This window comes from Anolis carolinensis, unplaced genomic scaffold (genome assembly GCF_035594765.1).
Source record: "Anolis carolinensis isolate JA03-04 unplaced genomic scaffold, rAnoCar3.1.pri scaffold_7, whole genome shotgun sequence".
Lineage (NCBI taxonomy): Eukaryota > Metazoa > Chordata > Lepidosauria > Squamata > Dactyloidae > Anolis > Anolis carolinensis.
Genome location: NW_026943818.1, coordinates 39050111 through 39067411, shown reverse-complemented (window position 1 = coordinate 39067411; position 17301 = coordinate 39050111). Strand labels below are relative to the sequence as shown.

At 46.1% G+C, this 17301-nt stretch overlaps 2 protein-coding genes across 3 annotated transcripts in view; one reads left to right on the top strand and one right to left on the bottom strand.

The window, feature by feature from the left end:
* LOC134293181 (uncharacterized) overlaps positions 1-17301 on the top strand; it is a 71130-nt gene that overhangs the window by 37188 nt on the left and 16641 nt on the right. The window contains exon 3 of one of the 2 annotated variants that reach the window (XM_062959977.1): positions 5261-9981. The exons of the other annotated variant lie outside the window; for it this stretch is intronic. The gene's annotated coding sequence lies outside the window, so the exon portion shown is untranslated. Of the gene's footprint in view, positions 1-5260; positions 9982-17301 lie in introns of those variants that run through there. 2 annotated transcript variants of the gene reach the window in all.
* jund (JunD proto-oncogene, AP-1 transcription factor subunit) lies at positions 10571-13851 on the bottom strand. Its single transcript, XM_003230102.4, has one exon. It carries the CDS (start codon positions 13803-13805, stop codon positions 13020-13022), a length of 786 nt encoding a protein of 261 aa, XP_003230150.2. The 5' UTR covers positions 13806-13851; the 3' UTR covers positions 10571-13019.

Here is a 17301-nt window from a genome sequence, read left to right as displayed (position 1 = left end):
AGTCGTGTCCGACTCTGGGGGTTGGTGCTCATCTCCATTTCTAAGCCGAAGAGCCAGCGTTGTCCGTAGACACCTCCAAGGTCATGTGGCCGGCATGACTGCATGGACCGCTGTTACCGTCCTGCCGGAGCGGTACCTATTGATCTACTCACACTCTGGGGGTTGGTGCTCATCTCCATTTCTAAGCCGAAGAGCCAGCGTTGTCCGTAGACACCTCCAAGGTCATGTGGCCGGCATGACTGCATGGACCGCTGTTACCTTCCCGCCGGAGCGGTACCTATTGATCTACTCACACTCTGGGGGTTGGTGCTCATCTCCATTTCTAAGCCGAAGAGCCAGCGTTGTCCGTAGACACCTCCAAGGTCATGTGGCCATTGGCATGACTGCATGGACCGCTGTTACCTTCCCGCCGGAGCGGTACCTATTGATCTACTCACACTGGCATGTTTTTGAACTGCTAGGTTGGCTGGAGCTAACAGCGGGCGCTCACTCCGCTCCCGGGATTTGAACCTGGGACCTTTCGGTCTGCAAGTTCAGCAGCTCAGTGCTTTAACACACTTTGCTACCCGGGCTTCTTTTATGTAATATATAACATATAATTAATATTATTATATGGCATTATTATTAGTATTATATTGTATAACATAATATTATTATCAATATTATGTGTATATACAATATATTATATTATTAAAACTGATATAAAATATTATATTATAAAACTGAGGGCGGGGGCCTTAGTTTGGGGACCCCTGACCTAGACATTACAACTAGCTGTGCCCAACTTCCTCTTTAAGCAAGTCTTTAAAAGTTTGTGATGTTGACCATGTTGACCTCCAGTATTTTTTTTGTTTGCTGTGTGCCACCGTGAACACAAAAACTAACGGATCTGGTTCATAGACAACGGCCCTTTCCTCCCACCCTGGACACTCCATAGGTATAATAGATACTCCACTTGCTTTACTAGGAGGATTGAATGAAAAGTAACTCCTCAACAGGTAGCAGTCAGGGAAGCCTTAGCATTGAACGGTTGTGTTGTTAAAGGGCGAAGTATGGGACCCTGCGCAGACGGGGAAGCCTTAGCATTGAACGGTTGTGTTGTTAAAGTGCAAAGTATGGGACCCTGCGCAGACGGGGAAGCCTTAGCATTGAACGGTTGTGTTGTTAAAGGGCGAAGTATGGAACCCTGCGCAGACGGGGAAGCCTTAGCATTGAACGGTTGTGTTGTTAAAGGGCGAAGTATGGAACCCTGCGCAGACGGGGAAGCCTTAGCATTGGACAGTTGTGTTGTTAAAGGGCGAAGTATGGAACCCTGCGCAGACGGGGAAGCCTTAGCATTGAATGGTTGTGTTGTTAAAGTGCAAAGTATGGAACCCTGTGCAGACGGGGAAGCCTTAGCATTGAATGGTTGTGTTGTTAAAGTGCAAAGTATGGAACCCTGTGCAGACGGGGAAGCCTTAGCATTGAACGGTTGTGTTGTTAAAGTGCAAAGTACGGGACCCTGCGCAGACGGGGAAGCCTTAGCATTGGACAGTTGTGTTGTTAAAGTGCAAAGTACGGGACCCTGCGCAGACGGGGAAGCCTTAGCATTGGACAGTTGTGTTGTTAAAGTGCAAAGTACGGGACCCTGCGCAGACGGGGAAGCCTTAGCATTGGACAGTTGTGTTGTTAAAGTGCAAAGTATGGAACCCTGTGCAGACGGGGAAGCCTTAGCATTGAACGGTTGTGTTGTTAAAGTGCAAAGTACGGGACCCTGCGCAGACGGGGAAGCCTTAGCATTGGACAGTTGTGTTGTTAAAGTGCAAAGTACGGGACCCTGCGCAGACGGGGAAGCCTTAGCATTGGACAGTTGTGTTGTTAAAGTGCAAAGTACGGGACCCTGCGCAGACGGGGAAGCCTTAGCATTGGACAGTTGTGTTGTTAAAGTGCAAAGTACGGGACCCTGCGCAGACGGGGAAGCCTTAGCATTGGACGGTTGTGTTGTTAAAGGGCGAAGTATGGAACCCTGCGCAGACGGGGAAGCCTTAGCATTGAATGGTTGTGTTGTTAAAGTGCAAAGTATGGAACCCTGTGCAGACGGGGAAGCCTTAGCATTGAATGGTTGTGTTGTTAAAGTGCAAAGTATGGAACCCTGTGCAGACGGGGAAGCCTTAGCATTGAACGGTTGTGTTGTTAAAGGGCGAAGTATGGAACCCTACGCAGACGGGGAAGCCTTAGCATTGGACGGTTGTGTTGTTAAAGCGCGAAGTATGGAACCCTGCGCAGACGGGGAAGCCTTAGCATTGAACGCTTCATGGTGATTGTGTTGATGTGAGTCCTGTGCGTTGTTGGGCGAATAAGTTTAAAGATGTTGAGGTGGCCCGAGGCTGTGGCCCAGACGGGAGAGCAATGAATCACTGACCAGGAGGTCGTAAGTTCGAGGCCCGCTCGGAGCTATGTTAGTTGTTTGTCTTTGTCCTATGTTAAAAAGGCATTGAATGTTTGCCTTATGTGTGTAATGTGATCCGCCCTGAGTCCCCTTCGGGGTGAGAAGGGCGGAATATAAATGCTGTAAATAAATAAATAAATAAATAAACATCTAACTTGCATGACAAACAAAGAGTTGGACATCCTGTGACAGCAACCACTGAGTTTCACAAGCGAAAGGTGGACAGATCGATTCAGGACAATTGTCGTATCCCTCAGAGAGAAATTTCAAGCACAATCGGCATTTCACAAGAAAGTGTGGGTCACATTATTCCTTTGCTTGGCTATTGGAAGATGGGGACTGTGGGACGCCGGTTGCAGAAACAGAGTGTTGACATCTTTCATGACGGCTTCATCTTTGGCAGAAATGTTTCCAATTGTCTGGCGATGATGTGGAAAAGTGAATAGTGGTCGTTAAAAGGCACATTCTAAGGATTATTTCTGCATTTGATTTTTTAAGATTCCCATCCAAACCCAAGTAACCACTTTTCTGTAGTTGTGACAGAATGGGGTCAGACTAGATGGTATTGAGGAGAGCCCTGAGATTCCGATTCCCTGCTTCCTCTGTGAGCCAGGTTTTGTTTCTCAGTGACGTCCAGCTTTGCGCCATCTGGCCTTTGCCGAGAGGGAGGCTCACGCACAGGGCGGGTTCTGTTTGGGGGAAAACAGTGCCGCGGACCCTTAGCAACGGAGGGAGGCGGCCGTGCAGGGCCCATAACAAACACCACCAAAGCTCAGAAACGAGGCCGCGGCTTCCCCATCTGGTTTGGGTTTAGGCCTTGGCCTCCCAACTCCTTGCCTTTGCAAAGGGGCAAACAAGAGTCAGGGTAGTGACAGTGACAACAACAACTCATGGTTCCCTGGGTCAGCCCCACTGCACGAATTGAGTTGAGATGGGACATATTATCACGCCAGGTTGGGTACACATTTGCCGTGCTCTTGCACATCTCGTGCTCACAAACTTCCTTTTCATGCACACACACATTGATTCTCACTCCAAAACACACTTTCACATTGGCGAAAGGCTTTTCTATGCAATGTTTTGTTGTGCCAGCTGTCAGCTCTAGTTTGCAATGCGGTTTTCTTGTATTGATTCTGCTCTAGTTTGTAGTGCGGTTTTCTTGTATTGATTCTGCTCTAGTTTGTAGTGCGGTTTTCTTGTATTGATTCTGCTCTAGTTTGTAGTGCGGTTTTCTTGTACTGGTTTTTTGTCTGCTGTGCTTTGAGGAGTTTCTGATTTTTGACTTCAATCAAAGCAAGTTCTTCACTTTAATTTTATTATTTTATTATGACACAGCAAACAAGATAGATATGCTGGATTTCATACCACAAAATCACAAGTCAAACACTTCCCAAGTGTTTAGGACTGTGTGATGTATTATTATTATTATTATTTTATGACACGGCAAACAAGATAGATCTGCTGGATTTCATATCACAAAATCACAAGTCAAACACTTCCCAAGTGTCTAGGACTGTGTGGTGTATATTATTATTACTACTATTATTATTACAGTATTATTATTATTGACATGAAGACATTGTATGACATGACAAACAAGATAGATATGCTGGATTTCATATCACAAAATCACAAGTCAAACACTTCCCAAGTGTCTAGGACTGTGATGTATTATTATTATTATTATTATTATTATTATTATTATTATTATTATTATTATTGTATGACACAGCAAACAAGATAGATATCCTGGATTTCGTATCACAAAACCACAAGTCAAACACTTCCCAAGTGTCTAGGACTGTGTGATGTATTTTCGGATGATGCGCGCAGATCCCAGCAGGGTGGCCTTTTGCAGCTGGCAGATCGTAATTTTGTCAATGTCTATTGTTTCCAAATGCCGGCTGAGATCTTTTGGCACGGCACCCAGTGTGCCCATCACCACCGGGACCACCTGCACTGGTTTCTGCCAGAGTCTTTGCAGTTCAATCTTGAGGTCCTGAGAGCGGCTGAGTTTTTCCTGTTGTTTTTCGTCAATGCGACTGTCACCTGGGATGGCGACATCCATGATCCAAACCTTTTTCTTTTCCGCAACTGTGATGTCTGGTGTGTTGTGTTCCAGAACTTTGTCAGTCTGGATTCGGAAGTCCCACAGTATCTTTGCATGCTCATTTTCCAAGACTTTTGCAGGTTTGTGATCTCACCAGTTCTTTGCTGCTGGGAGGTGGGACTTGAGGCATAAGTTCCAATGTATCATTTGGGCCACACAGTTGTGCCTCTGTTTGTAGTCTGTCTGTGCAATTTTCTTACAGCAGCTGAGGAGATGATCCATGGTTTCGTCGGTTTCCTTGCACGGTCTGCATTTTGGGTCATCAGCTGATTTTTCGATCTTGGCCTGAATGGCCTTTGTCCTGATGTCTTGCTCCTGGGCTGCAAGGATCAGGCCTTCTGTCTCCTTCTTCAGGGTCCCATTCGTGAGCCAGAGCCAGGTCTTCTCCTTATCAGCTTTTCCTTCAATTTTGTCAAGGAACTTTCCATGCAATGTTTTGTTGTGCCAGCTGTCAGCTCTAGTTTGTAGTGCGGTTTTCTTGTACAGGTTTTTTGTCTGCTGTGCTTTGAGGATATATTATTATTATTATTATTATTATTATTATTATTATTATTATTATTATTATTATCAGCTTTTCCTTCAATTTTGTCAAGGAACTTCCCATGCAATGTTTTGTTGTGCCAGCTGTCAGCTCTAGTTTGTAGTGCGGTTTTCTTGTACTTGTTTTTTTTGTCTGCTGTGCTTTGAGGGGTTTCTGATTTTTGCATTTGTTCTGATTGTAGATGTTTCCTTTGCAAAATCTTTTCAATGTCTACCCGGGGAGAAGGAGCCAAGCAGTCTGGAAGCGTTGAGCGCAAACAAAAAAAAGCACAGGGGGAAAAAATGCAACACGAGAGGTTGTTTTCCCTTCCGACAAAGCGCTGACACTTTGAAAGACAAAGGCGTACGACTGGACAGAAAACAAGAGCCTCCTTAGAAACTAGAAACACTGGTCCAACCAGAAAGGCGTCCAATTGAACAGAAAGCTGACACTCTTTTAAATATTAACTTTCAAAGTGGCATGCAGATGGTTTTCTGGGGCTAAGATGTGGCTTTGGCTGGAGCAGACCGTCTCGGAGAAGTTGGAGTTGTAGGCACTGGGATGTATAGTTCACCTGCAATCGATGAGCACTCTGAACTCCATCAAAGATGGAATTGGACCAAACTCGGCACTCAGAGATCCCATGACCATCAAAACATACTAGAAGTCTTTGGGAGAAATTTACCTAGATTTGGGGGAGTTGTAGTTCACCTACATTGTGAACCCAAACACTGATGGATCTGGATCCAACTTGGTACATAGACCTGATATGCCAAAATTTGATTACTGGAGAGATTTGATTACTTTCTGGGTGTTGTAGTTCACCCACAACCTGGGAAACTGTGACCTCCACCGATGATAGATCTGGACCAAACTTGACATACAGAATGCCAGTGACTAACTCAACCTACTGGAGGGTTTTGAGGGGACGGACTCACCAGAGTGGGAGTTGTAGTTCACCCTACATCCAGAGAGCACACTCAACCCCACCCATATTGCATCCAGAGCAAACTTGTCCAACGTAACACCCTTTTAAGTACTGATGGTGTTTCTGGGGGTTTTCCTGGCACGATGTCAGTAAATCCACAATTATATACATTTTGTACAATTAAAACATTGACTTTTCAAATAACCTGGGCAACAGTGGGTACTCAAGGTAGTAAATATAATAATATTGTAATAATATGTATGCAGGACTTGGAAATGTTTCTTGAGTACCTTTGGGGAGATGGTGGCGAGGTACAAATAAAGGTTTATTATTATGTTGTTATTATATGATTATTATTCTTGTGGGTATTTCTCTGTGTACAAAAAACCCAATTCTGTTTCACAGTTGCTATCAAGGGTCTTGTCATTTTAACCGGCTGTGCTGGCGATAAAATTTTCGAAAGGCAATGCTGTGATGTGTTTGCTGCTCGGCGACAAGGAAAAAAGGTGTATACACTAGAGATGTGTGCGAAAAAATTTCCTTCGTTTTGTTTCACTTGTTCGTCTGCACAAAACGAATGACATTTTCGTAGGAAACGCGAGGCGACACGAAAATGAAAGCTGCATAGTCATCGTGCTTGCTTTCGTTTTGGCTTCTTAACAATAAGCAGGTACTGACAGAGGGCTGCAGTGCTTTCCCATTACATCTGATGGGTGTTAATGGTAATACTAATATGAATATTAATAACAATAGCTATCCTGGGACCCTGAGTTTGGGAGAGGAGTGCCTCGCCATTACATCTGATGTGTGTCAATGGGTGATAATAATACTAATATGAATATTAATAACGATAGCTATCCTAGGACCCTAAGCTGAGTCTGAGAGGGGAGTGCCTCCATTACATCTGATGTGTGCCAATGGGCGTTAATGATAATATTAATATGAATATTAATAAAGATAGCTATTCTGGGACCCTAAGCTGAGTCTGGGAGAGGAGTGCCCCCATTACATCTGATGTTTGCCAATGGGTGTTAATGATAATACTAATATGAATATTAACAACAATAGCTATCCTGGGACCCTAAGCTGAGTCTGGGAGAGGAGTGCCTCCCCATTACATCTGATGTGTGCCAATGGGTGTTAATACTAATATGAATATTAATAACAATAGCTATCCTGGGACCCTAAGCTGAGTTTGGGAGAGGAGTGCCTCCCCATTACATCTGATGTGTGCCAATGGGTGTTAATGATAATACTAATATGAATATTAATAACGATAGCAATCCTGGGACCCCTAAGCTGAGTCTGAGAGGGGAGTGCCTCCCCATTACATCTGATGTGTGCCAATGGGTGTTAATGATGATAGTAATATGAATATTAATAAAGATAGCTATCCTGGGACCCCTAAGCTGAGTCTGAGAGGGGAGTGCCTCCCCATTACATCTGATGTGTGCCAATGGGTGTTAATGATGATACTAATATGAATATTAATAATTATGGCTATCCTGGGACCCTAAGCTGAGTCTGAGAGGGGAGTGCCTCCCCATTACATCTGATGTATGCCAATGGGTGTTAATGATAATACTAATATGAATATTAATAACGATAGCTATCCTAGGACCCTAAGCTGAGTCTGGGAGATGAGTGCCTCCCCATTACATCTGATGTATGCCAATGGGTGTTAATGATAATACTAATATGAATATTAATAACGATAGCTATCCTAGGACCCTAAGCTGAGTCTGGGAGATGAGTGCCTCCCCATTACATCTGATGTGTGCCAATGGGCGTTAATGATAATACTAATATGAATATTAATAACGATAGCTATCCTGGGACACTAAGCTGAGTCTGAGAGGGGAGTGCCTCCCCATTACATCTGATGTGTGCCAATGGGCGTTAATGATAATACTAATATGAATATTAATAACGATAGCTATCCTGGGACACTAAGCTGAGTCTGAGAGGGGAGTGCCTCCCCATTACATCTGATGTGTGCCAATGGGTGTTAATGATAATACTAATATGAATATTAATAACAATAGCTATCCTGGGACCCTAAGCTGAGTCTGAGAGGGGGGTGCCTCGCCATTACATCTGATGTGTGTCAATGGGTGATAATAATACTAATATGGATATTAATAACGATAGCTAACCTGGGACCCTAAGCTGAGTCTGAGAGGGGAGTGCCTCCCCAGTACATCTGATCTGTGCCAATGGGTGTTAATGATAATACTAATATGAATATTAATAACGATAGCTATCCTAGGACCCTAAGCTGAGTCTGGGAGATGAGTGCCTCCCCATTACATCTGATGTGTGCCAATGGGCGTTAATGATAATATTAATATGAATATTAATAACGATAGCTATCCTGGGACACTAAGCTGAGTCTGAGAGGGGAGTGCCCCCATTACATCTGATGTGTGCCAATGGGTGTTAATGATAATACCAATATGAATATTAATAACAATAGCTATTCTGGGACCCTAAGCTGAGTCTGGGAGATGAGTGCCTCCCCATTACATCTGATGTGTGCCAATGGGTGTTAATGATAATACTAATATGAATATTAATAACGATAGCTATCCTGGGACCCCTAAGCTGAGTCTGAGAGGGGAGTGCCTCCCCATTACATCTGATGTGTGCCAATGGGTGTTAATGATAATACTAATATGAATATTAATAACGATAGCAATCCTGGGACCCCTAAGCTGAGTCTGAGAGGGGAGTGCCTCCCGATTACATCTGATGTGTGTCAATGGGTGTTAATACTAATATGAATATTAATAACGATAGCTATCCTGGGACTCTAAGCTGTGTCTGGGAGAGGAGTGCCCCCCATTACATCTGATGTGAGCCAATGGGTCTTTATTATATATGTGTGTGTGTGTGTGTGTATATATATATATATATATCTCAATAACGATAGCTACTCTGGGACTCTAAGCTGAGTCTGGGAGAGGAGTGCCTCCCCATGAGTTGATGTGTTCCAATGGGTCATAATACAGACTAGAGAGATGGGCCGAAACTAACAAAATGAAGTTCAACAGGGACAAATGCAAGATACTTCACTTCGGCAGAAAAAATGGAAATCAAAGATACAGAATGGGGGACGCCTGGCTTGACAGCAGTGTGTGCGAAAAAGATCTTGGAGTCCTCGTGGACAACAAGTTAAACATGAGCCTACAATGTGATGCGGCAGCTAAAAAAGCCAATGGGATTTTGGCCTGCATCAATAGGGGAATAACGTCTAGATCCAGGGAAGTCATGCTCCCCCTCTATTCTGCCTTGGTCAGACCACACCTGGAATACTGTGTCCAGTTTTGGGCACCGCAGATGAAGGGAGATGCTGACAAGCTGGAAAGCGTCCAGAGGAGGGCAACTAAAATGATTAAGGGTCTGGAGAACAAGCCCTATGAGGAGAGGCTTAAAGAGCTGGGCATGTTTAGCCTGCAGAAGAGAAGGCTGAGAGGAGACATGATAGCCATGTACAAATATGTGAGGGGAAGTCATAGGGAGGAGGGAGCAAGCTTATTTTCTGCTGCCCTGCAGACTAGGACACGGAACAATGGCTTCAAACTACAGGAAAGGAGATTCCACCTGAACATCAGGAAGAACTTCCTCACTGTGAGGGCTGTTCGGCAGTGGAACTCTCTCCCCCGGGCCGTGGTGGAGGCTCCTTCTTTGGAGGCTTTTAAGCAGAGGCTGGATGGCCATCTGTCGGGGGTGCTTTGAATGCGATTTCCTGCTTCTTAGCGGGGGGTTGGACTAGATGGCCCTTGAGGTCTCTTCCAACTCTACTATTCTATGATTCTATGATTCTATGATTCTAATATTATTACAGTAGTGTTTCACTTATCCAAGGTTCTGGATTATCCAAGGCATTTTTGTAGTCAATGTTTTCAATACATCATGATATTTTGGTGCTAAATTCGTAAATACAGTAATTACAACATAACGTTACTGTGTATTAAACTACTTTTTCTGTCAAATTTGTTGTATGACATGATGTTTTGGCGCGTAATTTGTAAAATCATAACCTAATTTGATGTTTAATAGGCTTTTCCTTAATCCCTCCTTATTATCCAAGATATTCGCTTATCCAAGGTTCTGCTGGCCCGTTTAGCTTGGTAAAGTGAGACTCTAATAACAATAGTACTCTGGGGAAAGACCCAAACGTTTTAAAAGTTGGTGGGCTAAAAGGGGTCAAAATGCCCTCCATGGGTGGCGATAGCCGGGGGGGGGGGGGGGAGAAGCCTCGGAAGCCTTCCCATTGCAGCCAATGGTCGAAAAATGTTTGGTTTTTTTTTGTAAGCCAGACGAAAATTCTGTTCGTATAAGCGCCCCATTTTCGCTAGTGGGAAAAAATACGAAAATGAGACCAAACGAATGAAACTATAATAGCCCTCTCCTGGTGCTATTAAAAAAGGGGAAAAAACAACAATGTTTTCCTCCTTCGATGGGAGCATCGCTTTGCTCAGGTCGGGCACTAGAGTTCCAAGAAAAAGTCCAGAAAGAAGGACACAAACTTTCTTTCCAAGGCACCCCACCCACCGCAACACACACAACAGGACACCAGGCCAGGCTTTTGTCAATTCCTGCAGGGTTTTACTGCACCTTGGAATGTGGCACGGAGGAGGAAGAGCAATAATACAGGATCAAAACAAAAGATTCCCCCCCCCCAAAATAAAAATAAAAGACCAAGGGCTTCCTATTAACATAAATACAGTGGGTGGAGAAAGAAGCAAATAAGGAGGGGGGAGTCTAAGGCAGATCCCAAAGAATTGGGAACGGTGGCAGGTGTCCGTACGATCCAACGTTCCACGGGAAGCGGCCACTTTCCCGGCTGCAACTTCCCTCTTCTTCCTGCATCGGAGGGGTTGGACAGTCGTGCCAAGTCTTGGGAAGCAGTGCCGGCCTTTTCCTCTCCGCAAAATAAATAGGAGACTCCTTTTCTGTTCTCCAGAGGGGTAGAGTGTCCTCTGGATGGGGGTGGGGTGTCATATGAGGATACCAACACAAGGGGATGGCAGCATGTGTTCCCCTTTCTCCCCCAAATCTGCGCTTCCAAGCAGAAAGGGGCCCCTGTTCACCCCAAAACATCAACATGGGTCCTCTACCCCCCTCCCCTTTAACTGCATGGAGGGCTACTTTCCTGACTTCTGGAAGGGTGGAGTGCCCTCTAGAAGGGGTAGGGTGTCCTATGAGGTACCCACACAAGGGGGGAAGGCAAGATGTGACCCCTTTTCTCCCCAAAATCTAGGGAAGGTGACCTTCCTTGTGCTTAGGTCCCCTTTTCTTAACTCCAAAACATCACCATAAGTCTTCTATCCCCCAGTTTATTGCATTGGGATGCTTGGGATGCTAGGGATAAAGACGGCCTTGACTGTGCCATCTTGTCCCCTGGAGGGGTGAGGTGTCCTCTGGAGGGGTAGGGTGTCCTATGAGGATACCCACACAAGGGAGATGGCAAGATGTGTCCCCCTTTCTCCCCCAGATCTGTGCCTCCAAGCAGGAAGAGCCCAGAACATCACTGCGGGTCCTCTATCCCCCTAAAACATTGAGAGGATACTAACACGAGGGGATGTGCTTCCAAAGCAGGACCCCAAAACATCACCATGGGTCCTCTATCCCCCCCCCCTTGGGACCCCCATAACATCACCATGGGTCCTCCATCCCCCTTTTGATTGCATTAGGGGCTGCTTTTCTCCCCAAAACAGGCAATTCCAAGCAGAAAAGGCCCCTTCTTGACCCCATAACATCACCATGGGTCCTCTATCCCCCCCCCCTCTGATGGCAAACAAGGGGTGCTCCCACCTCCCCAAAACATTGTGAGGGGTTCCTTTTCTGTCCTATGAGGATATCAACATGAGGGGTGGTGCTTCCAAGCAGGAAGGGCCCTTTCTTGACCCCAAAACATCACCATGGGTTTTCCAACCCCACTTAGGACCCCCTAAACATCACCATGGGTCCTCTATCCCCCCATTAGGAGTCCAAAATATCACCATGGGTCCTCTGCCTCCCTTTGATTGCATTGGGGGCTGCTTTTCTCCCCAAAACAGGCACTTCCAAGCAGGAAGGGACCCTTCTTGACCCCATAACATCACAATGGGTCCTCCAACCCCACTTAGGACCCCCAAATCATCACCATGGGTCCTCTGCCCCCCTTTGATTGCAATTCCAAGTAAGAAGGGCCCCTTCTTGACCCCCTAACATCACCATGGGTCCACTATCCCCCCTTAGGACTCCCATAACATCACCATGGGTCTTCCAAACCCACTTAGAACCCCCAAAACATCATCATGGGTCCTCTGCCCCCCTTTGATTGCATTGGGGGCTGCTTTTCCCCCCCAAAACAGGCAATTCCAAGCAGGAAGGGGCCCTTTCTTGACCCCATAACATCACCATGGGTCTTCCAACCCCACTTAGGACCCCCATAACATCACCATGGGTCCTCCAAACCCACTTAGAACCCCCAAAACATCATCATGGGTCCTCTGCCCCCCTTTGATTGCACTGGGGGCTGCTTTCCCCCCCCAAAACAGGCAATTCCAAGCAGGAAGGGGCCCTTTCTTGACCCCATAACATCACCATGGGTCTTCCAACCCCACTTAGGACCCCCAAATCATCACCATGGGTCCTCTGCCCCCCTTTGATTGCATTGGGGGCTGCTTTTCTCCCCAAAATAGGCAATTCCAAGCAGGAAAGGGCCCTTTCTTGACCCCATAACATCACCATGGGTCCTCTATCCCCCCCCACTTAGGACCCCCATAACATCACCATGGGTCCTCTATCCCCCCCCCTTAGGAGTCCAAAACATCACCATGGGTCCTCTGCCCCCCTTTGATTGCAATTCCAAGTAAGAAGGGCCCCTTCTTGACCCCCTAACATCACCATGGGTCCTCCAAGCCCCCTTAGGAGTCCAAACGCCCCACGAGTCCTCTGTCCACCCTCGCGGTGCCTCCGAGGAGTCCTTGCTCCTCCCCCCAAGCGGGCGGGAGGGGCGTGAGTCCGGAGCGTCCGCGCATGCTCAGTAGGCGGCGACGGGGTGGGCCGGGGGCGCCGCCTGCTGGCGGGGGAGGAGCTGGCAGCCGGAGTTGACGTGGCTGAGCACCTTCTGCTTGAGCTGCGCCACCTGCTGGCGGAGGAGCGAGGCGGTGGAGGCCAGCTCGGTGTTCTGGCTCTTGAGGCTCTTGACCTTCTCCTCCAGGCGGGAGATGCGCTCCAGCTTCCTCCGCCGGCACTTGGAGGCCGCGATGCGGTTCCGGAGCCGCTTCCGCTCCGCCTTGATGCGCTCCTGGCTGTCCATGTCGATGGGCGAGAGCGGCGGGCTGGCCGAGGAGGGCGCTTCCGGCACGGTCTGCGGCTCGTCCTTCAGCAGGGCCGGAAGGGGCGGGCCCTCGAAGGCGCCGAAGGGGCTCAAGGTGGCGTAGACCAGGCTGGACGCGGCCGGGGTGCCCGGATGTTGCTGCTGCTGCTGCTGCTCGTCCCCCTGGTGGTGGAGGTGCTCCAGGGCCTTCACGAAGCCCGCCGCGAACTCCTGCTCCTCGCTGGCCTTGGGGAACGGGAAGACGGGCCCGCTCCCACTCCCGCCGGCGCCCCCTGTCGGCGTGGTGGTGACCAGCCCGTTGGACTGGATGATGAGGCGCTCCAGCTCCGGCGAGGCCAGCTTGAGCAGGCCCAGCTCCGCCGCCTCCGCCTCCCGGCTCGTCGACGGCAGAGCGAGAGGCAGGCCTCGGGGATTGTGGTGGTGGTTGTGGTGGTTGTTCTCCGCTTTGTCGGCTTGCCCCTCGTCGTGGTAGAAGGGGATCTCCATCCCTCCCCGCTCGCGCCCCGCGTCGAATGACCTCACCCGCCTCGCGCCCGGGCCCTTTTATCAACTCCGCCACGCCCCCTATGAGATCACCGCCCGCCTCTCCCATTGGCTGGGAGTGACGTCTCGCGAGCGGCTCGTTTTTGCATAAAGGGGCGGGGTTAGAGGAACACGCCCCCCATTGGCTGGGAGTGACGTCTAAAGGCGACTTTTTGCATAAAGGGGCGGGGTGGTGAAAGGGACACGGCCCCAAACCTTGGCTTCTTTTTCCCTCATCGATGAAGTCGCCTCCCATTGGCTAAGGAGGCACGTCTTTTGCATAAAGGGGCGGGGTTAAGGTGTTGCTTCTTTTGCCTCTTCGAAGTAGACGCCTCATTGGCTGAGGGTGACGTGTTTTGCATAAAGAGGCGGGGTTGCGATGTTGCTTCTTTTGCCTCGAAGTAGACGCCTCATTGGCTGAGGATAATGTCTTTTGCATAAAGGGGCGGGGTTAAAGTATTTCCTTTTTTTCCCCTCCTCGGAGGCGCCTCCCATTGGCGGAGAGTGACGTCTTTTGCATAAAAGGGCGGGGTTAAAGTATTTACTTTTTTACCCCTCCTCGAAGCAGGAGCCTCCCATTGGTTGGGTGTGACGTCTACACGGCTGGCCGTTTTGCATAAAGAGGCGGGGTTTATTAAAGGGACTTTGCTTCTTTTCCCCTCCTCGAAGCGGGCGCCTCCCATTGGCTGGGGGTGACGTCTAACACTCCCGCTCGTTTTGCATAAAGGGGCGTGGTAAAAGGGCCTCTTTTCCCCTCCTCGAAGCAGGCGCCTCTCCCGTTGCCAAGGCGACGCGGTGCGTAAACGGCGCCAAACAGCGCGCGGCCTCTCGGGATGATGTCATAGGGGCGGGGCTTGTCTCTGCCCATGTTGAGCTCAGCAGGGTTTTCCTATATATATATGTGTATATTATATATATTATATTACTATATATTACATGTGTATATTTAATATATATTAAATTATATATTATATCGTGTGAATATAATATATATATAATTTATATATTTATAGATAATGTTTGTATATAATATTGTATATATATAATATGCATATTATATATATAATTATATATACACATCTACATAGTAAAATTATAATATATATTGCCTATATCTATCTATCTACACACACACAATATTATATATATTATGTTGTGTATATATAATATTGCATGTATAATATATGTGTATATTTAATATATATTAAATTATATATTATATTGTGTGAATATAATATATTATTTGTATATATATTTATTATTTGTATATTTATAGATAATGTTTGTATATAATATTGTATATATATAATATATGTATATTATATTATATATATATTTATATAAACACACCTACATAGTAAAAGTATAAGATATATTGCCATATATATATATATATATATATATATATATATATATCTGCACACTATATATATTATGTTGTGTATATATAATATTGCATGTATATATAGTACTAGCTTGGAGACCCAGCGGTGCCCGGGTCATTTGAGAAAGGCCTTGTTTGCCTGTGTTCCAAGTGTAGCCTATATCCAATGTCAGCTGGGTTCAGTGGGTGCGGGTGAGCTCCAACTCCCATATGCAAGTCCCATCGTCCAGTGTCCATCCCCCTCCAAACAGAGCCAGTATGTAGAGTAGGTCATGAGGGCTCCATGTACCATGTTTGGTCTTGATCAGTCATTTGTGTGGGTCGCGGTGCTCTCAGGAAGTGAGTGAAGGTATTGGAAGTCCCATCGTCCATGGTCCATCGTCCTCCAAACTGCACCTGGGTGTAGAGTGAGTCCTGGGTGTTGTCTGTGTGAAGTTTGGTCTTGATGAGACATTGATGGGGGTGACAGTGGTCTCGGGAAGTGAGTGAACATACTGCAAGTCCCATCATCCAAGGTCCAAGCTCTTTCCAACCTCACCAAGATGTAGAGTGGGCCATGGTGGCTCCATGTGCCAAGTTTGGTCTTGATCAGTCATTGGTGGGGGTCACAGTAGTCCCAGGAAGTGAGTGAAGATAGTGTAAGTCCCATCATCCACGGTCCCTCTTCCCCCAAACTGCACCAGGATGTAAAGTGGGCCACCCTGCACCTGCGTGTCAAGTTTGATACAGTTTTGTCATTCATGGGCATCACAGTGGTTTGTGGGAGGTGAATTGGATGAAGGTACTGCAAATCCCATCATCCTTGGTCCACCATCCATCAAACTGCTGCAGCATGTGAAGTGTGTCATTTGGGATCTGTGTGCCTGGTTTGGTTCAGTTCTGTGATTTGTGGCAGTTGCTGTGGTCTCAAGAAGTGAGGGAAGGTACTGCAAATCCCATCATCCTTGGTCCATCCTGCCCCAATATCCATCAGGACGTAAAGGGGTCCACAGGGGTTCTGTGTGCCCAGTTTGGTCCAGTTCCATCATTGGTGGGCATTGCAGTCGTCTGTGGGAGTTAAAGTGTTTGAAAGTACTGCAAATCCCATCATCTGTGGTCCATCCTCCCCCAAACGGCACCAGGCCATAAAGTGCCTCATGGGGGTGAAATGTGTCAAGTTTGGGCCAGATCCCTCATTTCTGGTGGTCTCAGTGGCCTGCGGAAGGGTCGGCCAATCAGAAAGCTGCCACATACCCAGATACAGTAGAGTCTCACTTATCCAACACTCGCTTATCCAACGTTCTGGATTTTCTAACGCATTTTTGTAGTCAATGTTTTCAATACATCGTGATATTTTGGTGCTAAATTTGTAAATACAGTAATTACTACATGGCATTACTGTGTATTGAACTACTTTTTCTGCCAGATTTGTTGTATAACATAATGTTTTGGTGCTTAATTTGTAAAATCATAACCTAATTTGATGTTTAATAGGCTTCTCCTTAATCTCTCCTTATTATCCAACATATTCGCTTATCCAACATTCTGCCGGCCCGTTTATGTTGGATAAGTGAGACTCTACTGTATATATTATTTGTATTTTATATATAATGTTATGTATAAAATATTGTATAAATTATTGTATGCATATTATATTGTATATATAATTATATATACACATCTACATAGTAAAAGTATAATATATATTGCCTACATATATAATAACTAGCTGTGTCCGGCCACGCGTTGCTGTGGCAAAGTGGTGGTAGTATTGGTTGAAAATTGTTGTGTAATTTTTGACTTTATTTGCATTTTTTTATTAATTTTATCGTAAGTTATATTTTTATTTATTATATTTTATTATTTTCTTGTATTATTTTTAGTTATTTTCTGTTATTATAGTATTTTATTGTATTAATTTTTAGTGTTTTTATTATTTTTATTGGGTTGCTAGGAGACCAAGTTGGAGGAGCTTAGCCTTCTAACTGGCAGCAATTGGATACAAGCAATTATTCCTCTCTCTCTAATTAGGACTTTATTTTTCTTTTCTTTTTGTTGTATCAACCTAGAGGCGTGGATGATGGGTTGTGTTGTCAA

Coding starts and splice junctions, on each gene's coding strand:
- jund (XM_003230102.4), bottom strand. CDS start 13,805: ATGGAGATCCCCTTCTACCACGACGAGGGGCAAGCCGACAAAGCGGAG.